The sequence below is a fragment of the Perognathus longimembris genome, chromosome 14, assembly GCF_023159225.1.
Source record: "Perognathus longimembris pacificus isolate PPM17 chromosome 14, ASM2315922v1, whole genome shotgun sequence".
Classification (NCBI taxonomy): domain Eukaryota; kingdom Metazoa; phylum Chordata; class Mammalia; order Rodentia; family Heteromyidae; genus Perognathus; species Perognathus longimembris.
The window spans coordinates 55695907-55719980 of NC_063174.1; the positions used below are offsets into that span (position 1 = coordinate 55695907).

Consider the following 24074-nt stretch of genomic DNA (forward strand, 5'->3'; position numbering starts at 1 on the left):
AACTTTCTAGTTGCTCGTGTGGGGAGGGGCATAGCCCTGAGGCCTATCAACCCTGGGGAAGGATAGCCTACTGTATCTAATTGTGCAGGGAGAGAATTATCACACACACACACACACACACACACACACATGCAGATGTTCCTGCTTTTATTTTTTTTAATGATTGTTAAGTAGTTGTACTAAGGGGTGTCAATTAAACACATTTGTTTATGAGTACAATTTATTTTGATCAATGTCACCCTTTCCACTATTCCAGTATTGTAGTTGTGATTGTTGTTGTTTTTAAAGAACAGGACTGGGGTAGGGTTAGGGGAGGAGATTCCTGTAACTGGATATTCCCAGTAGATTGCCTAAACCAAGTTTACGAGAACTGATCATTTGGCATTTCGAACTGGAACACAGCATCGATCGTCCCTGCCAACTATTCCTAAGCAGGAGGAGGAGCTGTTCACAGGCATAAATAGCCATTAGGGATCAGTCCAGAAACCCCTGCATTCCACCTGGGTGACCATCTCGCTCTGGACAGCAGCTCTGGGCAGGCAATGCTGAGGTTTGTCCCTGGGAGTGAAGATCCTGTGGCTGCTGGGTGGTGCTGGCTGTGGTCTGGAACCCAGGACTTGTGGAGGGTGGGGGTCTAGCCACCGATTCTAGGTGGGAGTCGGGACAGTTGTGGGACGTGGTTGGAGAGGGTTCGTCCAGATAGATGTGTGCACACCTGCAGAGGGGGCAGGGCGGGATGATGGAGCCTGTGGGCTCTGTGTGCATCACTGGAAGGAGAGAGGAGCTGCCACGCCTGGGGCTGGCACTGGGGCCTCTGTCAAAAGGCGGGTTGTGGAAATGGGCCTCTTGGGGCAGACATTGAATGCCACACAGTGGGTTGTGGGATCGCATGGGTAGTGTGTCAGTGGGGTGGGGTCCCCAATTCTCAACCAGGCTCCCCAGTCAGCCATAATCAGAGAGAGAGAGCTCTCAGCAATACAGCCAGACCTCCAGAGTGCAGAACTGAAATGAACAGCAAGGTGCGGTGGGGTTATTGTTGTTGAACCTATTCCTAAAGCAGTGGTTGCCACAGAGAGGAAAAAACACAAGAGACAACCAAGCCACCACTGTTCCCAGGGTTCCAGAAAGGATTTCCAGGATGGCAGGTCCCTCACCCCTGCTCCTCTTCCTCTTTTCCTCTTCCTCCCCCCCGTCTCTCCTGTCCTCTCTCTCTCTCTCTGCCTCTTCCTCTCTCCCCTCCTCTTCTCTCCTTTTCCCTTTGCCCCATCTCCCCTCTAATTGCTCCTCCCTTCTCCTCTCCCCTCCTCCCTCTCCCCCATTCCTCCTTGGCCCTTCCTCCTCTTTCTCCCTCAACTTTCTCCTCACGCCCTCCTTCCTCTCTCTTCCTGCTCCCTGTCTCCTCATCTCCTTCCTTTCCCCTCCTCCCTTCTCCTCTGAAGGCCAGGACAGAGCTGGCAGAGGCTGACAGTGAGGAACTCTGTTGCTAGTGACAGGCTTTGCACTCGGGTCTCTTGTGCACAGCTCCAGTCTCATGTGGAAGGAGGAGACTCTAGGGGACGCCTTGGGGAGCCAGCCACCTGCATCACTTGTGTCACCTGAGCACAGGACATGCTGCAGGAAGGGGGGATCCGAGGCCCTGGGCGACTGTCTGATCCTTTTCCCCAAATATGTGCTCTGCGTTCTCCTCACCTGAACGCCTTTCCAGCCTGAAGGTGGAAATAAATGACCACGCCCAAACTGGAGGGCTGGAAAGAATGTTACGCAACCCTGGGTGTTTATACCAACTGCAAATCAATACACATTTCCAGAACTATCAGAGCGCCAGGTCTAGCCTAAGCAGGCTTGTGTGTTTCCCTCAATTAATCTGCACTACATTTAGGCACTGGCCTGGCCTGGTCTAGGCGCTCCCCTTCATGAAGAGCCCAGCAAGTGTGCAGTGCTCTTGGACTGTTCTGGGGCCAGGGAGGAGACAAAGAAAAACAATTTCCTCCTTTCTAATCCTTTCCCCTGACTCTGCCTGCCAGGTTCCTCCACTAGACACCACACACACACACACACACACACACACACACACACACACACACACACTCACACGAAGTAGCAATGACAGCCCTTTCCTCCTTGGTGAAAAGAACCTTAGTGGGGCTGGTAATATGGCCTAGTGGCAGGAGTGCTCGCCTCCTTTACATGAAGTCCTGGGTTTGATTCCCCAGCACCACATATACAGAAAATGGCCAGAAGTGGTGCTGTGGCTCAAGTGGTAGAGTGCTAGCCTTGAGCAAAAAGAAGCCAGGGACAGTGCTCAGGCCCTGAGTCTAAGCTCCAGGACTGGCAAAAAAAAAAAAAGAAGAAGAAGAAGGAAAGAACCATAGGACCTGATGAGTAACCAGTTCAGCACCTTCCAGAACCTTCCATGGGAGATCACACAGCCAACAGAGGGTAGAGGGTCAGAATGCAGGTAGAGTGGGAGGCCATAGGAGATGGCGCCTGAGGGCACCAGCTGCTCCTCCAAGGCTTGAAGGCTTCTTTCTTTCCAGAATGAAGAGAATGGCGCTGACCCTGGTTCTGGGGCTCTTGGTGGCTGTGTGCTGCCACCCCGGTGGCACAGTGGATGAGGAGAGCCCAGTCCAGGAGGAGCAGGACAAGGCTATGCAGGCGGACATGCTTAGCACCGTTTCCTCTAGCAACACCCAATTTGCCTTGGACCTCTATAAGTTGTTGGTCCTCACAAAGCCTGAGGAGAATGTCATCTTCTCCCCCGTGAGCATCTCCACCAGCGTGGCCTTGCTCGGCCTGGGGGCCCGAGGAACCACCCTGGCAGAGATCGTGAAAGGCCTGAAGTTCAGCCCCACAGAGAGCCGCATGGCCGACATCCACCGGGGCTTCCAGCACCTCGTGCGCACACTCAACCAGCCCCGCGAGCAGCTGCAGCTCAGCACGGGCAACGCCATGTTCATCCAAGAGCAGCTGGAGGTGCTGGCCTCGTTCCTGGACGATGCGCGCGCCCTGTACGCGGCCCAGGTTGTCCTCACCGACTTCGAGCAGCCGGCAGCCGCTGAGCAGCTCATCAATGACTTCGTCAGCAATGAGACCTATGGGAAGATAGTAGACTTGATCAGCAACCTGGACCAGGACACGGCCCTGATTCTGGTGAATTACATCTTCTTGAAAGGTGAGCGGCTGTGCTGGGGTCGGGAGGAAACAGAGTTCTGAGCTCTCAGGGTCATGCGTATGCCCTGGACAGGAAGTGCTGGGGTTGGGGTGACACAGGCCCCAGGCGTCCCACAGATACTGTCTTCATGGGGGTTGTAGAGCCTGGACTCACTTTGGGCAATTCCTTAGCCACGACTCTGATCTAAATTTTCCCAGAACACAGCAGGTACCAGTGCTCCATGCTGGGCGAGGTCCACACCCTTTCTTACAGAGCCACTATGGGACATGGTGGGAAGGTCCATGGCCCCAGCAAGCCTGGATGGGCCTGGCCTGCACGTGTAGGAATGGGCGTGGAGCAGGGATGGAGTTAAGAGAGGACAGAGCCTGGCTGGGCCCACAGCTGCCTGGTGTAGAGTGGCCAGGGAGACTACAATGAACTGCCAGGGTTTTGTTACTGTCCCAATTTGCAGGTAGAGCTCAGTCTGTCTTTCTGGTCCCAAAGTTAGGCCTAGATTTCCGGTCCCCAAGACCACCAAGGAGCCGATACCAATGCAAACACATGAGTCTTTATTACAAGCTCAAGCCTGGACTCCCAACTGTCCCCAGCACAGCGGTTCTGGATTGAGAGTCCCGACCCTCAGATAGGCAGGGTTTTTATTGTGATCACAACAGAGGCAGGGTATTTCCAACTTGGCAGATACTTGATTGGATGGCATTTAGCAAGCAAGTCTTGTTCTATTTCTATTGGCTATCTACCCCTTCAGTTATCAATGTTGGCTTTGGTATTGGGAGCTGGCCTCGATATCAGGAATTGACAACTGGTGGTCACATAGCACTGATGCAGGGGGTCAGTACAGAGGGTAGAGCAAGTCACAAATGGGTTGAGCAAGCCGTTTACAGAAGCAGAATATTGCAGTCAGGCTGACCTAGTACCAACTTTATTTTAACAATTGCAGCCATGTTTTCCTATTACCACTAAGCAAGCTTGAGCGGGCTAAAACAATCCAGTACTCAATCATAAGTAAACCAACCTGACAGTTACCATGGCATTTCTACTACTATTATGGTTATTTCTGTAGTCAGTGACTGTGATCATTTTTACTGTCCATTACCATGGTTGTTACCTAGGTATAGAGGTGAACAAGTGCTCCCTACATTTTTAAATGTCAAACTATAAGAAACTAGTTTCACGGGTGGGGGTGCAGCCCTCTATCATGGAGTCATCAGCAGGGTTTAGAAGCTGTTATAATTTTAACACTAAAATTTATATTTAGTTATTCCAGTTTTCAGGTCATCCCTAATACCAACAAACCCCACAAGCCACTGGCAGGGGAATAGAGATTTAAGGTGTTTGCAGGATAGGGGGTTGTTGTTGTAGGTGTACATCCTGCAGTGTATGGGACTCATAATTACTAACTTCATTTTCAAGAATCAAGAGTTCCCTGCTTCTCCCCAGCCTCCAGCACCCTCTGTTGTCCAGACTCCTCCCCTGCCCCCCACTTTCTCTAACCCCCATATCTTTTGTGCACTCCTAATCCCACAGATTCCTACTCACTTCTCATTTAGCACCAATAACCATGTCATACTTTCACAGCCCTCTTTCCATACCAGATTTCTACATCTCAACCGAACCCCAAGGACCTTTTCATTTGCCCAAGTATTTCTCCTAACCCAGCCAGGGCTCCCCGCTAGGAGGAACTGTGGGTGGCTGTAGACAGCCTGGGGCCAGCATTGCTCCAAAGCTCGAACATGAAAGCTCTCTCATGGTCTCTGATCAATTGCTTGCCTGCAGCCAAGTGGGAGACACCCTTTGACCCCGAGGATACCTTCGAGTCCAGGTTCTACCTGAACAAGAGCCGATCCGTGCAGGTGCCCATGATGAAGGTTGAGGACCTGACCGTACCCTACTTGCGGGACAGTGTGCTGTCCTGCACCGTGGTGGAGCTGAAGTACTTAGGCAACGCCAGCGCCCTCCTCATCCTTCCCGACAGGGGCAAAATGCAGAAGGTGGAAGCAAAGCTGCTCCCGGAAACCCTGGCCAGGTGGAGGAACAACCTGAAGCCCAGGTGCGTTTGCCCCACCAGCCGGCTCCCCTAATTCCCAGCTCGCTGAGACTGCGGGACTCATCTCAGGGCCCGGCCATGTCTGATGCTCAGGGCTGGGAAAGTCACACAGGGACGAGAGGAAGCTGAGATCATTTTGAACTCTGCTGCCTGGATTGATTGGTTTTTCTTCCTTAGTTTATGTCATCCGGTAGAACAAGAGATGAGGCTCTCATGTCTTCTTGCATATTCTATGTTCATGAGCAATTTCCAAGGCAATCCTAGCCCACATATGTGGGTAAAGGCAGAAGGAGATGGAGCACTTCGGTTAGTTGAAAGCAAGTGAATCAGACTCCAAGAATCAGGTCTGCACGGATGCACCAGTACGTTCTTCTATGAGTCATTCATTTCAATGCTGCATTAGCTAAGTGATTACTTTAAACACCTACTAAGCCAGGCATTGCTGGCTCAGCTTGTATTCCTGACAACTCCGGAGGTTGAAATATGAGGATCAAGGTTCAAGACCAGCCCAGGCCAGGAAATCTATGAGAGTCTTATTTCCAATTAACCACCAAACTCTTGGAAATGGAGTTGTGGCTCCCAGGGTAGAGCTAAATACCTCAGGGACAGCACCCAGGACCTGAGTTGAAGCCCAGGGCTGGTACACACAATAAAATGAAATACTTACTATGTGCTGGGCATAGATTTAGATCCTAAGATTATATTAGAGACAAAAAACCCCACAATTTTCCAATTCTGGCCCTGGGTAGCTTGTGATATAATTGAGAGAAGAGAGGGAGAGGGGGAGAGAGAGAAACACCAGTCAGTAAGCATTTGGTAAATTAGAGGGTGACAGTAGGGAAGGTCCAAGTATCCAGGAGGCTGGAGCTGGAGCAGGGGAGAGGTTGTAATTGTGTCATAGCACAGCTGCTAGGTGATGTGCAAGAGTCCACTGGTCAAAGGTGAGGGGATGTGACAGAGTCCCATGGGAGTTGGGAAAGAGATCCCAAACCAGGGAACAGCCAGCACAAAGCCTGTAAAGCCAGCAAGCCCAGCATGTTTGTTTTCAACCCACCAGCAGATAGCTGCAGTCCAGGAAGAGAGGGACAGAGGAGAGGTCAGGGCCATGCAGAGCCATGGAGACCCCTGGAAATCCCTGACCTTCCTCCTCTGGGATTTTTCTAGGAGTGATGGACCCGGACGCTGTTGTAAGGGCATCTCCTGGTTATGTGGTGGAGACCACTTTGTGGGGGCACTCACGGGGCAGGAGAGGACAGTCAGGGGGAGCCAGAAGCTCAGGCAGAGCCCCTGGGGGCAGCATTTCAGGGGGCACCCCTAATGTATGAGTAGGGGTGAAATCCTGGATAAATCTAAGGCAAGCCAGGCCAAAAAGCCATGCTAATAGTGAAGGAAAGTAACACAGGGAAGACATTCTCGGCCTGGGCTCTGCAGTGGGAGCCAGGGAAACATCACTGCCTCCCTTGTCTGTGACCCAGCTTCCTTCTCCAAAGGAAGGAGGTAATGGCCCTGTGGTCCTGGTTCTTAAAGGTGGTGATTGGAATTCTGGGAAGCAATGGATGTGGACGGCTCTTCATAAACCGTCAACACAAGGGCCTAGGTCTGTAATCATCGAAGACCCCACCACTGCTCAGATGTCTGCGCATCTCATGACTCCCAGGAGACCCCAGGATCTGTGGTCCCAGCCCACTCCTCCATTTTCTCCCTCTAGACTCTCCCCTCCCTTCATCTCCACGTAGGACCACAGAGCAGGGTTCAAGGAAACATTCTGAGTGGAGAAGTGAAGTGAAGTCCCAGATGCCTTCCATCTACAAATGACCAGGGGCTGTGTCTGCACCTGCAGAGCCCATAGTGAACTCCGTAAATACTATTCATTGTATAAATCCATGAATGGGAGGAAGCACTGCACAGCTAGCCTCCCTGGTGGCCCTGGAAGACCTTCATGTCTTGACTGTGGTCCCTGCCCAGACCCATCCACTGCCTCCCACAGAAAGCCTCTCAGTTGTCTGTGGGGCAGGTAGCTCTGTGTCTGCCCTTGTAAATGGCTGTGGGTTCATGGTACAGTGCCGCCCCCTCTGCTGAGCTAAGCTGCAGAAAGTCCTTCAGAAGCCTTAGCCAGGCACCAATGCCACCCTGGAACACTGCCTGGCACATACGAGTACTCACATGTATTGCCAAGCAGTAAGGGGTAAAGAAGAGGCATGCAAGGAAAGGAAGGGATGAGGTCTTCTCTACAGAAGAAGTGGGTGACAGTGGAGGAACCCACACAGGCCACACTGTGAGACAGGGGGTACTACGATGTGGTGTTCAGCTGTTGTCTTCTTCTCCAGGTTCATAGATGAGCTCTACTTGCCCAAGTTTTCCATCTCGGGCAACTATGAACTGCAGAGCTTACTTCCCCAGATGGGCATCAGGGAAGCCTTCTCCACACAGAGTGACCTGTCAGGAATCACCACAAGTCACCAACTGAAGGTCACCCAGGTGAGTGGTCACCTTCCAGCCGTTCATGTGCCACGACTGGGCTTGAATGGGCCAGTGAGCACTTGGGGAGGGGACTGGTGAATGTGGACAGACACTTCCACTTCCCACATCCAGTCACCCACCCTGGGCATGCCCACCCCAGGACAGCCAGGCCCCTGCCCTGCTCCTCCTCCTGACATAATGCAATGCCAGCAGCACCCTCCCCCACCCCAGCCTTGTAACTGGATGCCCCTCCAGAAGCCTAGCATGGGAAAGAGCCTGGCCTTGGCCTTGAACAGCTGCAGGCACCAGGCACAGCCCACTGTGAGGACACAGGCCTTCCCCTCTCCTCTTCTTTAGGGCAAGAATACCTGGCTAGTACCCAGGACCCAATGAGGTAGTAGAGTTCAAAGGGAGAAGTACCCCGAATGGTAGAGTACATATTGTATGCTGAGAGCCTGAAAGAAGGCATGGGGGGGGGGGTGTGAACCCTCTAACTGCTTTTCTAGAAGCATGTCAGTGAGAACAAAGGAGCAATACTGCAACTCCACTGCAACCCCAACACCCTGAACCCTTGAGCCCAGGGTTAGACCTGTAGAAAGCAGAAGGGTTGGCCAATCTGCTCCCAGCAGCCTTGTCCCATGCCACATAGCAGACTGCCCCCTAGTGGCTGGAGCAGGCGCACTGCCCCTGGCCAGCACAGGCTTGTCAGCTTCAAGGTGGAAGCTGCTGACAGAAAAATACCTGGTTCTGCCCCTGCCCCTCCTCACAGCAGTGAACTTTAGGGGCAGGGCAGTTTCTGTGCTCAGACAGAGAAGACCTGGGTCAGGGCGCCTCGCCTTCACCCCTGTGGCTCTGAGGGAATCTCTTCTGCCTGTGCATCTCAGACTGCACAAGCAGCCAGCTGGTGGAGGGAGGAAGAGCAAGGAGACAGGCCAGTGGGTGACGCTTGGCACAGGGGTGTCCCCTGGGGGTCCTCAGGCAGGCTGCCTCCTCCTGCACCCCTGGCTGTCATCAGTAACACTCTGGTGTCCCCACAGGTGGTGCACCGCGCTCTGCTTGATGTGGCAGAGAACGGCACTGAAGCCGCGGCCGCCACCGGAATGAAAATGATTCCTATGTCTGCAACACTGAACCCGACAATTATACGATTCGACAGGCCCTTTCTGATGAACATCTACGACACAAACAGTGACTCCATTCTCTTTCTAGGCAAAGTGGTCAACCCCAGTCAGTCACAGAGCTCCTAACTGAGCTGTGGGCTTTCACTGAGGAGCAGGGCTACACATCCAACATGCAGGCCTGTGTGTGCAGCCCACGCTGCGTGAGCCCAGTGGCCAAGGCCACACTGGGGAGGTGGCAGTGACTCTGTGACAACCACATGGCTTCCCCTGGGGCTGTGGCCGCAGTAAACCCTCATCCTGGGCCTGGACTCTGGTCTTGTGCCCCTCCATCCTGACACCCCTGTTTCTTTGTGTCTGTCTGCCTCTCCTGCAAACCCACTCCCTCCAGCACACGAGCAGCTCAGTCCCAACCCAAGTTCTGGTCCTTTTTGCCTTCAGATTCAACAGCCTAGTCAGGTCCACATGAACACAAAGTCAAATCCACCTGGATCTCAGGTCCAGCAATGAGATGGGACTCTTTTGCTCTAAGCCCCTTCCAAACTCCGGGGCCACCTGGTGTCTTGATATGAGTTGTCTTTCCCCTCCAGTTCCCCATGTTCTGTCACCCATGGCCTCTTGCCTGAACTCTAGACCCCCTGAATCTTTTACTCCTGCAGCTGCTGGAGACCAGTTTTTGGGACCCCCCCTTTTGTCCACCACCCCACCCCAGCTCCTCCAGCTGGTTGCCAGTGGCTAATTGTGGGTTCATAGAAGGACTTCACTGGACCAATGCCCCATGACCTTGCCACCAGAACAGGTGGGAGACTAGGAGCAATGAGCACACATCTGGGCCTTGACAGTTCTGCCCTCCAGACACAACAGCGGTCATTGTCTTTCATCGTGGAATACATCCTCCTCCAGCCAACTGGAGATGACTCATTGAGACCCTGTGATGGGCTCTGACCTAGAAGTTATTACTAATACACTCACACCTGAGGAAATGGCAGCACAGGGAAAACTGCACTATCCCCAAGGCCATGGAGTTAGTTGTTATATCAGAAGGTGTTAACACAACCTGAGGGAGGATGGAGGAACAATCTGGAAACACATGGGGTTCTTCCCCTGAGGACTGAAAGGTAGCAGAGCTGCTTCTTGCATGTTGGCCACGAAAAAGAGAGGAAGAGAGACAGATGAGCTGTCCCCATGGGTGTCTTCCTTTTTCTGTTGAATTCCATCCAGTCCCCCCAAGGCCCTGCGGTGGGCTGCCGCAAAAGAGGCCCAGGCTCTGAGCCAATGCATCCTGCCTCCACCTCCCCCAGGTGACCTCAGCAGGGAACTGGAGCCCAGGGGCTGCTATGTCAGCCATGCTTGGCCATGGTCAGCCAGGAGTGGGCTGTGCTCGCTGGATGGCCTGAGTGTGTGGACTGGAGGTTCAGCATCCCTGCTCTCATTCTTACTAGGAAGCTCCTGGGTTTCTCTTCTCCCTTGTAGAGCAGAAAGAACAGTCCATACAACCCATATTTGCCGGAGGGTGGGACAGCTCTTAAGCCTAAACAAGTGAACAATCAGGAAGGCCAAGATAAAATCATGTTCTGAGGTATTGTGGGATGAGGGACGGAAAGTGATGTTGCACAAAGAGGAGAAACAGGGACTCACATCTAGTAACTTATCTGGCCAGGGTTTGTGTTATCACATAGTCTGGCTGTCTTCTAAAATTTCTCTTCTGATGTAACAAGCCAAGGAGAGGGCAGTGTACATGGCTGAGTCATGAACTGCCAGGAAAGAAACAACCCAACACCACAGCTTGCAAGAATAAACACTTATTGTCTCACAGCATCAGGAATCCAAGAGGGGCTGAGCCTGTTCTTGCTCAGGGTGTCTCTTCTGATTCCTCCTTACATTATTGGCCAGGACCAAAGTTTCCCCATCCAAGCTCACTCATGTGACTATTGGTGGGAAGTCTCTGTGGGCCTAATCCGAGGGCTAAATAAACATGACTTCCAAGGAAAGGAGGGTGGAGGGGTGGGGAGGAGATAGGGAGGACTCTGGAAAGGTTGAGCGGGTTCTAGGTAATGAGTGTTCTCCTTTCTCTGCCCTTCACTATTACACAATTCTTAATCAGATGTGATGGAGAGAGTGGCATGATCTGGCCTAAGGAGTCCAGAGCCTATCATCCCCTGTTATAAGTGAAACAGCTGGTTCTGGAGGGTTCTAGAAGATGCTGCCTTAGATGGCCTAGGCTTTGCTTTCTTGCAATTTCCCTTCCTTTCTCTCGGTCCCTGGAAAGCACTGTGCCACACAGCACCCTGTATACATGGCGCCTGCAGAATCCACAGGGGTGGCAGAGAAATGAGACAGAAGGAGCCTGGCTTCAGGACAGGCTGAAGCTACAATGCCAAACCACTTTAGCATGCAAGAGTCCATTTAGCATGCAAGTATTGTATCCTCAATTCAACTCAATAATGTAATTAAATATGTATTCAACGGTGGCAATATTCAGCGACCTAAAGAACATAAAACAGTTATTCAAAGAGGGATGGATCTAAACCGAGTGCTTGTGATGTGTGTGTTTGTGAGTGGGCTGGTAGTGTGTATTCAATTCAGGATCTGGGCACGCTTGCTTAGCTTTGTCACTCCAGTTTGGCACTCTATCAGTGGGGCCACAGCTTCGCCTTTGGCTTTCTGCTGGTGAATGGAGATGAGAGTCTCACAGACTTTGTGGACTGGGTGGCTTCAAACCACAATCGTCAGAACTCAGCCTCTTATGTACATAAGCTTACAAGTATGAGCCACTGGGACCCAACCTCATCTGACTCTGAAAGGACAGTCCACGGTGTTTATCCAAGCTGGAGACTAGCCAGCAGTGCATTTCTCAGAATGTGCTGACTGCTTCCTTCCCATCACCTTGCCTCTTAGACATCAGGAAGGCCAGACATAAGGACCAGAGGTCACCCAGGTAGTGAGTAGCAGCCTCAGGAAACAGACCACAGCCCTCAGGCCCAAGCTATCAGTTCTCTGCTAATCCAGAGGTTTCCAAACCTGACTTTGTGGAACCTGGAGGGATTCCACCAGGTTTCTCAGGAGTTGTCATGAAAGGCCGTTTTTTTTAGGAGCCCAAGGCAGGACTGAGATGAAGTAGGAGGAGACCTGAACATCAAAGTTACTGAGCTTGAAGCAGCCAAGGAGGCAGGGGAGGAAGGAGGCCAAGGCAAAGGAGGCCCCAAAGACCCACAAAGCCAAAGGACTGGGGCCCCTTAGCAAGAAATCTCTGGACACCCTGCCCTCCCCTGTCTCTAGATTCCCATGTCAGGAGGGGCAGAGCCTGAGGCCAAGCAACCCCAGAGAAGGATACCCTACTGTACCTAAATAGCACACACACACTGACACACACACACACACACGGACACACACACACACACGGACACACACACACACACGGACACACACACACATGCGGGTGCACAAATACAGATGTGTCAGCTTTTACATTAAAAAATAGTCTTTAAGTACTTGTACAAGGGGCTTTCAGTTCCACACAGATCATCTTAAAAAGGGACTTCAAAGTAAGTCCATCAATATGCTAATTGCATAGCTCTACTGTCTTTTTCCATACATACATAGGTTTTCCCATGTGCCTCTATGAGCATTTCATAAACAAAAAGCACATTGAGCAAGGGGATGGGGTGGTGGTGATGCTTGTGATTTTTTCTTTAACAGAACAGCTGTTAGGGTGGGGAGGAGATTCCTGTCCCTGGCTATCCACAGAGATTTGCAATTCAGAGGAAGTAACATGCTGCTGATCATCCCAGATAGCATTTCCTAAGCAGGAGGAGGAGGAGCCATGCACGAGAATAAATAGCCATTAGGAATCACTCCAGAAACCCCTGCATTCCGGCTGGGTGACCATCTCCCTCTGGACAGCAGCTCTGGGCAGGCATTGCTGAGGTTTGTCCCTGGGAGTGAAGGCCCCGTGGGTGCTGGGTGGCACTGGCTGTGGTCTGGAACCCAGGACTTGTGGAGGGTGGGGGTCTAGGCACCGATTCTAGGGCCCCGGGATGGGAGTTGGGACAGTTCTGGGACTTGGTTGGAGAGGGTCGGTCCAGATAGATGTGTGCACACCTGCAGAGGGGGCAGGGCGGGATGATGGTGCCTGTGGGCTCTGTGTGCATCACTGGAAGGAGAGAGGAGCTGCCACGCCCTGGCCTGGCACTGGGGCCTCTGTCAGGAGCGGGGTTGTGGAAATGGGCCTCTGGGGGAAGACATCGAAAGCCCCACAGTGGGTTGGGGGATCCCATGGGAAGTGTGGTAGGGTGAGGTGGGGTGTCCCAGGTCTCAAGCAGGCTCCTCGGTCAGCCATGAAGTGAAAGAGAGAGAGAGAGAGAGACAGAGAGACAGAGACAGAGCGACAGAGAGACAGAGAGACAGAGAGACAGAGAGACAGAGAGAGAGAGAGAGAGAGCTCTCAGCAATAGAGCCAGACCTCCAGTGTGGAGAACTGAAATGAACAGCGGGGTGCGGTGGGGATACTGTTGTTGAACCTATTCCTAAAACAGTGGTTGCCACAGAGAGGAAACAAACACTAGAGACAACCAGGCCACCACTTTCCCCGGGATTCGAGAAAAGATTTCCAGGATGCCAGGCCCCTCACCCCTGCTCCTCTTCCTCTTTTCCTCTGCCCCCCTCCTCTGTCTCTCCCTCCCTCTCCCTCTCTCTCCCTCTGTCTCCCTCTTCCTCTCTCCCTCCTCTTCTCTCCTTTCCCCTTGCCCCATCTCCCCTCTAATTGCTCCTCCCTTCTCCTCTTCCCTCCTCCCTCTCCCCCAATCCTCCTTGGCCCTTCCTCCTCTTTCTCCCTCAACTTTCTCCTCACACCCTCCTTCCTCTCTCTTCCTGCTCCCTGTCTCCTCATCTCCTTCCTTTCCCCTCCTCCCTTCTCCTCTGAAGGCCAGGACAGAGCTGGCAGAGGCGGACAGTGAGGAAGTCTGTTGCTAGTGACAGGCTTTGCACTCGGGTCACTTGTGCACAGCTCCAGTCTCATGTGGAAGGAGGCGACTCTAGGGGACGCCCCGGGGAGCCAGCCACCTGCATCACTTGTGTCACCTGAGCACAAGACATGCTGCAGGAAGGGGGGATCCAAGGCCTTGGGGGATTGTCTGATCCTTCCCCCCACACATGCGCTCTGCTTTCTCCTCACCTGAAGGCCTTTCCAGCCTGAAGGTAGAAATAAATGACAGCCTAATATGGTAGGCATGGCAGGAATATTGCATAGCCCCCAAGTCTTTTGCCAACTGCAAGTCAAAAGAACAATTTGGCGGGCCATCAGAACTCCAATTCCTGCCCAAGCATGCTTGTGTGTTGCTCTCATATACTCTGTACTACATGTAGACATTGGCCTGGCCTGGTCTAGGCGTTGCCCTTCATGGAGAGCCCACTAAGTGTGCAGTACTCTTGAACTCATCTGGGGACACGGAAGAGACAAAAAAAAAAAAAAACAAACTTCCTCTTTTCTACTCTTTTCTCATGACTCTGCCTTCCAGTTTCCTCCTGTAGACCACACACACACACACACACACACACACACACACACACACACACACAGTAGCAATAATAGCACTTTCCTCCTTGGTTGAAAGAGACATAGGACCTGTTGAATAACCAGTGCAGCACCTTCCATAACCTTCCATGGGAGATCACACAGCCAATGTGAGGTACAGAGACAGAATGCTGGCAGAGTGGGAGGACATAGGAGATGACTGCTCAGGACAACAGCTGCTCCTCCCAGGCTAAAGACCTCTTGCTATTCACACTGAAGAGAATGTCCTGGTTCTAGGTCTCTTTTTGGTTGTATGACACAACCCGGAGGCACAATGGATAAGGAGAGCCCAGACCGGGAGGAGCAGGACAAGGCTATGCAGGCAGACATGGTCAGCACCATTTCCACTAGCAACACCCAATTTGCCTTGGACCTTTACAAGCTGTTGGTCCTCAGGAAGCCTGGGGAGAATGTCATCTTCTCCCCCATGAGCATCTCCACCAGTGTGGCCTTGCTCGGCCTGGGGGCCCGAGGAACCACCCTGGCAGAGATCATGAAAGGCCTGAAGTTCAGCCCCACACAGAGCCCCGTGGCCGACATCCACTGGGGCTTCCAGCACCTCGTGCGCACACTCAACCAGCCCCGCGAGCAGCTGCAGCTCAGCATGGGCAACGCCATGTTCATCCGAGAGCAGCTGGAGGTGCTGGCCTCGTTCCTGGACGATGCACGTACCCTGTACGCGGCCCAGGTTGTCCCCACCGACTTCGAGCAGCCTGCAGCCACTGAGCAGCTCATCAATGACTTCATCTAGATGTCAACTGAACCACAAGGGCCTTTTCATTTGCCTAAGTATTTCTCCTAACCCAGCCATGGCTCTCCACTAGGAGGGACTGTGGGTGGCTGTAGACACCTGGGGCCAGCATTGCTCCAAAGCTGAACAAGATGTCTCTCTCATGGTCTCTGATCAATTGCTTGCCTGCAGGCAATTGGGAGACACCCTTTGACCCTGAAGATAGCTTCCAGTCTAAGTTCTACCTGAGCAAGAGCTGATCTGTGCAGGTGCCCATGATGAAGGTTGAGGACCTGACCGTGCCCTACTTGAGGGACGAAGCGATGTCCTGCACCGTGGTGGAGCTGAAGTACTTAGGCAACGCCAGCGCCCTCCTCATCCTCCCTGACCAGGGAACAATGCAGATGGTAGAAGCTGAGCTGCTCCCAGAAACCCTGGCCAGGTGGAGGAACAACCTGAAGCCCAGGTGCGTTTGCCCCACCAGCCGGCTCCCCTAATTCCCAGCTCGCTGAGACTGCGTGACTCATCTCAGGGCCCTGCTATGTCTGATGCTCAGGGGTAGGAAAGTCACACAGGCACCGGAGGAATCTGGTGGGTTTTTGCTCTGCTGTCTCACCTGATGGTTTATTCTTCCTTAGTTTATGACATCAGACAGAACAAGAGATGAAGCTCTCATGGCGGCTAGCATATTCTAATTTCATGAGCAATTTCCAAGGGAATCTCAGTCCCCATGTGTGGGTACAAACAGAAGAAGATGGAGCACTTTGGTCATTTGAAGGCAAAGTGAGTCAGGCTCCAAGAATCAGCTCTGCACACATGCACCATTACGTTAATCTATGAGTTATTCATTTCAATGCTGCTTTAGCTGAGTGATTACTTTAACCACCTACTAAGCCAGGCATTGCTGGCTCAGCTTGTAATCCTGACAACTCAGGAGGTTGAGATATGAGGATCAAGATTCAAAACCAGCCCATGCAAACAATGCTAGGAGATTCTTACTTCCAATTAGTCATCAAAAAGTTGGAAGTGGAGTGGTGGCTCAAGTGGTAGAGCAACAACCTTCAGCTGAATAACGCAGGGACAGCATGCAGGACCTGAGTTGAAGCCCAGGACTTATACATACAAGAAAAGATATACTTATTATGTCCTAAGCATAAATTTAGATCCTAAGATTACTTTACAAAAAAAACCATACGATTTTCTAATTCCTACTCTGGGTAGCTTATGTTGTAATTGAGAGAAGGGAATTAGAAGGAGAGAGAAAAACAGAAACGAAAGTCAGTAAAGCATTTGGTAAATTGGGAGGTGACAGTAGGGAAGGTCCACGTGTCTGGCAGGCTGGAGCTGGACCTGGAGGGAGTTTGTAATTGTGTCAGAGCACAGATGCTAGGTGATGTGCAAGAGTCACAGGTCAGAGGAGAGGGGAGGTGACAGAGTCCCATAGGAGTTGGGGAAGGGGTCCCAAACCAGGGAAGAGCCAGCACAAAGCCACTAAAGCCCTCTGCCAGATAGCTGCACATAAGGAAGAGTGGGGAGAGAGGAGAGGTCAGGGCCATGCAGATCCATGGAGACCCCTGAAAATCCCTGGCCTTCCTCCTCTGAGGTTTTCCAGGAGAGATGGATCCGGACACTGTTGGTGAGGAAGAGTTTGTGGGGTTAATCATGGAGCAGGACAGGACAGTCAGGGGGAACCAGGCAGAGCCCCTATGGACAGAATTTAAGGAGGCACACATATTGTCTAAGTAGGGGTCAAGCCCTAGATACATCTAATACCAGCCAGGCCATGGATCAAAACTTCTAAGCTGCAGGAAGGCATTGAGCAGACTTAGGTGGAGTACCAGTTCAACCGTGGCACATGTCCTGGGGCCTACGAACACTCACAAGTGTTACCAGACAATCAAGGAGTAAAGAAGAGGGATTCCAGAAAGGGAAGGGATGAGGTCTTCTGTCAACAGGATGAGGGTGATGGTGGGGGAACCCAAACAGCCCTCGCTGAGAGACAGGGGGTGATACAATGTGGTGTTCACCCTCACCATCTACCTGCCCAAGTTTTCCATCTTGGGCAGCTATGAACTGCAGAGCATTCTTACCCAGATGGGCATCAGGGAAGCCTTCTCCACACAGAGTGACTTGTCAGGAATCATAGCACATCAGGAACTACAGGTCACCAAGTGAGTGGTCAGCTTCCAGCTGTTCAGGCACCATGCCTGGGCTTGAATGGGCCAGTGAGCACTTGGGGAGGGGACTGGTGAATGTGGACAGACACTTCCACTTCCCCACATCCAGTCACCCACCTAGGGCATACCCTCCCCCAGGACAGCCAGGCCCCTGCCCTGCTCCTCCTCCTGCCATAATGCAATGCCAGCGGCTCCCTCCCCCACCCCACTGCCTTGTAACTGGATGCCCCTCCAGAAGCCCAGCATGGGAAAGAGCCTGGCCTTGGCCTTGAACAGCTGCAGGCATCAGGCACACTCCACTGTGAGGACACAGGCCTTCCCCTATCCTCTTGTTAGGGCAAGAATTCCCAGCTACTACCAAGGACCCAATGAGGTAGGAGAGCTCAAATGGAGAAGTGACTAGAACGGTAGAGTAAATATTGTATGCTGAGAGCCTGAAAGAAGGCATGGGGGGACCTTCTAACTGCATTTCTAGAAGCATGTCAATGAGAACAAAGGAGCAATACTGCAACTCCACTGCAACCCCAACATCCTGGGCCCCTGAGCCCAGGCTTAGACCTGTGGAAAGGAGAAGGGAGTGCCTAGCTGCTTCCAGCAGCCTTGTCCCATGCCACATGGGGGAGCGCCCCCTTCTGGCTGGAGCAGGCATGCTGCCCCTGGCCAGCACAGGCATGGCAGCTTCAAGGTGGAAGCTGCTGACAGAAAAATACCCGGTTTTGCCCCGACCCTCCTCACAGCAGTGAACTTTAGGGACAGGGCAGTTTCTGGGCTCAGACACAGAAGACCGTGGTCAGGGCGCCTCACCTTCAGCCCTGTGGCTCTGAGGGAATCTCTTCTGCCTGTGCATCTCAGACTGCACAAGCAGCCAGCTGGTGGAGGGAGGAAGAGCAAGGAGACAGGCCACTGGGTGACGCTTGGCACAGGGGTGTCCCCTGGTGGTCCTCGGGCCAGCTACCTCCTCCTGCACCCCTGGCTGTCATCAGTAACACTCTGGTGTCCCCACAGGTGGTGCACCGCGCTCTGCTTGATGTGGCAGAGGAAGGCACTGAAGCCGTGGCCACCACCTCAGTGATAATCAGACGTCGTAGTGCAATACGGTTCCCAACAATTTTACGATTCGACAGGCCCTTTCTTATGAATGTCTACGACAAAAACAGTGACACCATTCTCTTTCTAGGCAAAGTGGTCAACCCCAGTCAGTCACAGAGCTCCTAACTGAGCTGTGGGCTTTACTGAGGAGCAGGGCTATACATCTAACACGCAGGCCCATGTGTGCAGCCCATGCTCCGTGTGCCCAGTGTCCAGGGCCACACTGGGGAGGTGGCAGTGACTCTGTGACAACCACATGGCTCCTCTTGGGGCTCTGGCCACAGTAAACCCTCACCCTAGGCCTGGACACTGTTCCTGTGCCCCTCCATCCTGACCACATGCTTTTCAGTGTCTGTCTGCCTCTCCTGCAAAGCCACTCCCCCCACCACGTGAGCAGCTCAGTCCCAACCCAAGCTCGCACCCTTTCTATCTTCAGCTTCAACAGCCTGGTTGGGTCCACATTAGCACAAAGTCAACTCCACTTGGATCTCAGGTCCAGCAGTGAGCTGGGCATCTGTTGCTCAAAGCCCCTTCCTAACTCTGGTGTCACCTGGTGTCTTGATGTGAGTTCAGTATTTCCCCTCCAGTTCCCCAGGTTGTATCCCCCATGGCCTCTTGCTGGGGCTCTAGACACCCTGGATCTTTCACTCCTGCAGCTGCTGAGGACCAGTTTTTGGGACCCCCCTTCTGTCCACCACTCCTCCCAACTCCTCCAACTGATTGCCAATGGCGATTTCTGGGTTCACAGAAGGACTTCACCTGACCAATGCCCTGTGACCTTTGCATCAGAACACACGGGGGAGCCTAGGAGCAATGAGCACACATCTGGGCGTTGACAGCTGTGCCCTCCAGACACAACAGTGGTCCTTGTCTCTCCTCGTGCAGTACTACTAAAAATCCTCCTACAGCCACCTGGAGATGACTCATTGAGACGCTGTGATGGGCTCTGACCTAGAAGTTATTACTAATCCACTCACAGCTGAGGAAATGGCAGCACAGAGACACCTGTACTATCCCCAAGGCCATGGAATTAGTTGTTATAACAGTTGGAGTTATCACAACCTGAGGGAGGATGGATGAACGATCTGGAAACACATGGGGTTCTGTGTCTGAAGACTGAAGGGTAGCAGAGCTGCTTCTGGCATGGTGGCCAAGAAAAAGAGAGGGAAAGAGACAGATGAGCTGTCCCCATGGGTGTCTTCCTTTTTCTGTTGTATTCCATCCATTCCCCCAGCCTGTGGCAGAGTGTCCCCACAATCAGGGCCCCCAACTCCCACCCCGCTGCAGCTCCTCTGTGGAAATACCAGCACAAAGAAAAGTGTGCTTTTCTTTTTCTTCCTGAAGGTCCCATAATTTAAATATGCAGAATGTAGAGCATTCAGTGCATTCCACCACGTGTGTTCCGCAGTGACTCAAGCTCACTAAGGCTGCAGGACAGGAAGCGAGAAGAACAGCCAGTCCAACCCTTTCCTTGCCTCGTGGGCGTGGCTCTAGGGTGTAGATGACTGTAGTCACTCAATGTCGCATTGCTCCTTGTCCCCACTGAAAGAACTCTCTCCTGGGTGTCTCCTCTTTGTCTCTGCCCGAGGAATTCCCTGGAACTCCCACCCCGCCCCCAACCCTGGAAAAGGATGTCCCTCAATACACTGTGAGCTCAGACACTCACAGTGTCAAGAGCAGGCGGGACCCCTGTGGTCATCTGACCTTGTGCCTTCTGTCCCGCGAGCCCCACCTTCCTGCTGCTAGGAGCCTCTGGCCAGCCAGTCCATTCTCCAGCCCTCAAGAAGTTCCCAACAGGAGTGGGAGTTGTGGCCCAGTTGGTGGAGTGCTAGCCAGTGAGTGAAAGCATCAGACACCAAGTTGGGTCCAGGTCTCAAACCTAAAAAGCAAGACAAGAAAAGATATAACCAACCAACTGGGGTTAGCATTGTGGTTCATTGGGGCAATGTGAGGGGCTGCTCTGGGGAGCCGAGCCAGAGGCCCCTGTGGTTAATGGAGGCCTTGAAGCACAGTGTCCCCGTAGCCCTTCTGGTCCTGGGAGGCAGACGATGTCACAGAAGATCACCAGGCATGCCCCTTGCTCCTCACCTCCACGTCCAATGGAATCCTAGCAAGCAGAGAAGTCCAAGGCATGTGATCACAACAAGCAGACCCCAGGTCCTCGTCTTCCCCAAGGCCCTGTGGTGGGCTGCCACAGAAGAGGCCCAGGCTCTGAGCTGGCTGCATCCAGCCTCCCCTGCCCTCGGGTGACCTCAGCAGGGAACTGAAGCCCAGGGGCTGCTGTGTCAGCCATGCTGGGCCCAGGTCAGCCAGGAGTGGGCTGTGCTTGCTGGACAGGGTGTGTGCGTGGACTGGAGGTTCAGCAACCCTGCTCTCATTCTGACTAGTGACCTCCTGGGATTGTCTTCTCCCCTGTAGAGCAGAAAGAACAGTCAATGCAACCCATGTCTGCCGGAGGGTGGGACAGCTCTTAAGCCTAGACAAGAGAACAATCATGAAGGCCAGGACTACAATCCCAGTCCTGAGGCACCTGTGGGATGAGGGACAGAAAGCAAATTTGCACAAGGAGGAGAAATGGGGACTCACATCTAGTGACATATCTGCCCAGGGTTTGTGCTATGACATTGTCTGGCCGTCTTAAAAATTCCTTAAATTTCTCTTCTGATATAATGAGCCACGGAAAGGCAGTGTACATGGCTGAGTCATGAACTGCCAGGAAGAAATAACCCAACACCACAACTTGTGAGAATAAACACGTATTGTCTCACAACGTCAGGAAACCAAGAGGGGCTGAGCCTGATGGTTCTTGCTCAGGGTGTCTCTTCTGATTCCTTCTTACATTATTGGCCAGGACCAAAGTTTCCCCTCCAAGGTCATTCATATTTCTATTGGTAGGAAGTATCTGTGGGCCTAATCAGAGGGCTGATCAAATATGACTTCCAACGAAAAGGAGGGTGGAGGTGTGGGGGAGGACAGAGGGAGGACTCTGGACAAGTTGAGTAGGTTTTAGGAAGGGGAAATCCACAGGAAGAGAAATCCTGTGGAAATGGGTGTTCTCCTTTCTCTGCCCTTCACTATTACATGATTCGTAATCAGATGTGATGGAGAGAGTGGCTGGATCTGACCTAAGCAGTCCAACATCTAACATCCCCTGTTATAAGAGGAGGAGCTGGATCTGGAGGGTTCTAGATGCTGCCTTAGATGGCCTGTGCTTTGCTTTTTTGCAATTCCCTTCCTTTCTCTTGGTCCCTGGAAAGCACTGTGCCACACACACAGCAGCCTGTATACATGGTGCCTGCAAAATCCACTGGGTGGCAGAGAAATGAGAACGAAGGAGCCTGGCTTCATGACAAGGTGAAGCTACAATACCAATCCACTTTAGCATGCAAGAGTCCATTTAGCATGCAAGAAATCTATCCTCAACTCAACTAAACAATCAAATTAAATATGTATTCAATGGTGACAATATTCAGAGACCTGAAGAACACAAAACAGTTATTCATAGAGGGATGGATCTAAACTGAATGCTTGTGATGTGTGTGTTTGTGAGTGGGCTGGTAGTGTGTATTCAATTGAGGATCTGGGCACTGTTGCTTAGCTTTGTCACTCCAGTTTGGCACTCTACCAGTGGGGCCACAGCTTCGCCTTTGGCTTTCTGCTGGTGAATGGAGATGAGAGTCTCAAAGACCTTCTGGACTGGGGGGCTTCAAACAACAATCGTCAGATCTCAGCCTCCTAAGAATCTAGGATTCCAGATATGAGCCACTGGGACCCAACCTCATCTGACTCTGAAAGGACAGTCCACGGTGTTTATCCAAGCTGGAGACTAGCCAGCAGTGCATTTCTCAGAATGTGCTGCCTGCTTCCTTCCCATCATCATGCCTCTTTGACATCAGGAAGGCCAGACATAAGGACCAGAGGTCACACAGGTAGTGAGTAGCAGCCTCAGGAAACAGACCACAGCCCTCAGGCCCAAGGTATCAGCTCTCTGCTAATCCAGTGGTTTCCAAACCAGACTTTGTGAAACCTGAGAGGATTCCATCCAGGTTTCTCAGGAGCTGTCATGGAGGAGAGTTTGGTTAGGAGCCCAAGGAAGGCCCGAAATGAAGTAGGAGGAGACCTGAATGTCAAAGTTATTCAACTTGAAGCAGCCGAAGAGGCAGGGGAGGTAGGAGGCCAAGGCAAAGGAGACCCCAATGACCCAGAGAGCCGGGGAACTGGGGCCCCCTAGCAAGGGTTCTCTGGACATCCTGCTGCCCACTACTCTAGGTGAGCATGAGGGGAGGGACAGAGCTGTGAAACCCCAAACCCCGGGGAACAGACAACCTACTGTATCTAAATGTGCACGGAGAGACATAGTCAAACACACACATACAACTACACACACGCACACACACACCTACACTCACACGCACAGTGCGTGCAGGTGCACAAGTAAAGATGGTTCTGCTTTTACTTTGTGTAAAAGAATTATTTGTAAGTAGTTGTACGGAGGGGTTTCAGTTCAACATGTCTGTTTATGAGGACAGTTCATCTTGATCAGTGTCACACCTTAAAAAATTCTCCGAAACACAGAATTTTGTTTTCCAAACACAGATAACTTTAAATAGTGAGTTGGAAATAAGTCCACCAACATGTGAGTTACATGGCACTCCTCTCTTTCTTCATACGTACAAGGTTTGTCCAAATGCCTCTGTGACCATTCATGAACAGAAAGCATATTTAGGAGATAAAAAGGGATTGTGATGTTGTTTATAAAGAACAGGATTGGCGGAGGGTCATGTAACTGGATATCCCCAGTAGATTTCCTGTTTACAAGAAGTGATCATCTGGCCATTTCCATTTGGAACACAGCATCGATTGTCCTTGTCAGCATTTCCTAAGCAGTAGGAGGAGGAGCTCTTCACAGGCATAAAAAGCCATTAGAGATCAGTCCAGAAACCCCTGCATTCCAGCTGGGTGACGATCTCGCTCTGGACAGCAGCTCTGCACAGGCAACGCTGAGGTTTGTCCCTGGGAGTGAAGGCCCCGTTGCTGCTGGGTGGTGCTGGCTGTGGTCTGGAACCCAGGACTTGTGGAGGGTGGGGGTCTAGGCACCGAGCCCAGGGCTGCAGGGTGGGAGTCGGGACAGTTGTGGGACGTGGTGGGAGAGGGTCCGTCCAGATAGATGTGTGCACACCTGCAGAGGGGGCAGGGCGGGATGATGGTGCCTGTGGGCTCTGTGTGCATCACTGGAAGGAGAGGGGAGCTGCCACGCCCCGGCCTGGCACTGCAGCCTCTGTCAGGAGCGGGGTTGTGGAAATGGGCCACTGGGGGAAGACATCGAAAGCCCCACAGTGGGTTGGGGGATCCCATGGGAAGTGCATCACTGGGGTAGGGTCTCCAGGTCTCAACCAGTCTCCCCTGTCAGCCATGAAGAGAGAGAGAAAGAGAGAGAGAGAGAGAGAAAGAGAGAGCACTCTCAGCAATAGAGCCAAACCTCCACTGTGGAGAACTGAAATTAACAGATGGTAGGGTGGGGATATTGTTGTTGAACCTATTCCTAAAGCAGTGCTTGCCACAGAGAGGAAACAACACTAGAGACAACCAAGCTACCACTGTTCCCAGGGTTCCAGAAAGGATTTCCAGGATGGCAGTCCCCTCACCTCTGCCTCTCTTCCTCTTTTCCTCTGCCCCCACTCCTCTGTCTCTCCAGCCCTCTCTCTCTCTCTC

At 52.4% G+C, this 24074-nt stretch overlaps 2 protein-coding genes and 1 pseudogene across 3 annotated transcripts in view; all 3 read left to right on the plus strand.

Moving 5' to 3' along the window:
• LOC125363542 (alpha-1-antichymotrypsin-like) overlaps positions 1-24074 on the plus strand; it is a 50252-nt gene that overhangs the window by 13976 nt on the left and 12202 nt on the right. The window contains exon 1 of one of the 2 annotated variants that reach the window (XM_048362838.1): positions 23286-23367. The exons of the other annotated variant lie outside the window; for it this stretch is intronic. The gene's annotated coding sequence lies outside the window, so the exon portion shown is untranslated. Of the gene's footprint in view, positions 1-23285; positions 23368-24074 lie in introns of those variants that run through there. 2 annotated transcript variants of the gene reach the window in all.
• Positions 407-11265, plus strand: LOC125363540 (serine protease inhibitor A3N-like). The gene is made up of 5 exons (XM_048362837.1): positions 407-550; positions 2538-3172; positions 4946-5219; positions 7544-7694; positions 8714-11265. Exons 1-5 carry the CDS (start codon positions 543-545, stop codon positions 8921-8923), a joined length of 1278 nt encoding a protein of 425 aa, XP_048218794.1. The 5' UTR covers positions 407-542; the 3' UTR covers positions 8924-11265.
• On the plus strand, positions 15346-18488 carry LOC125363581 (annotated as a pseudogene).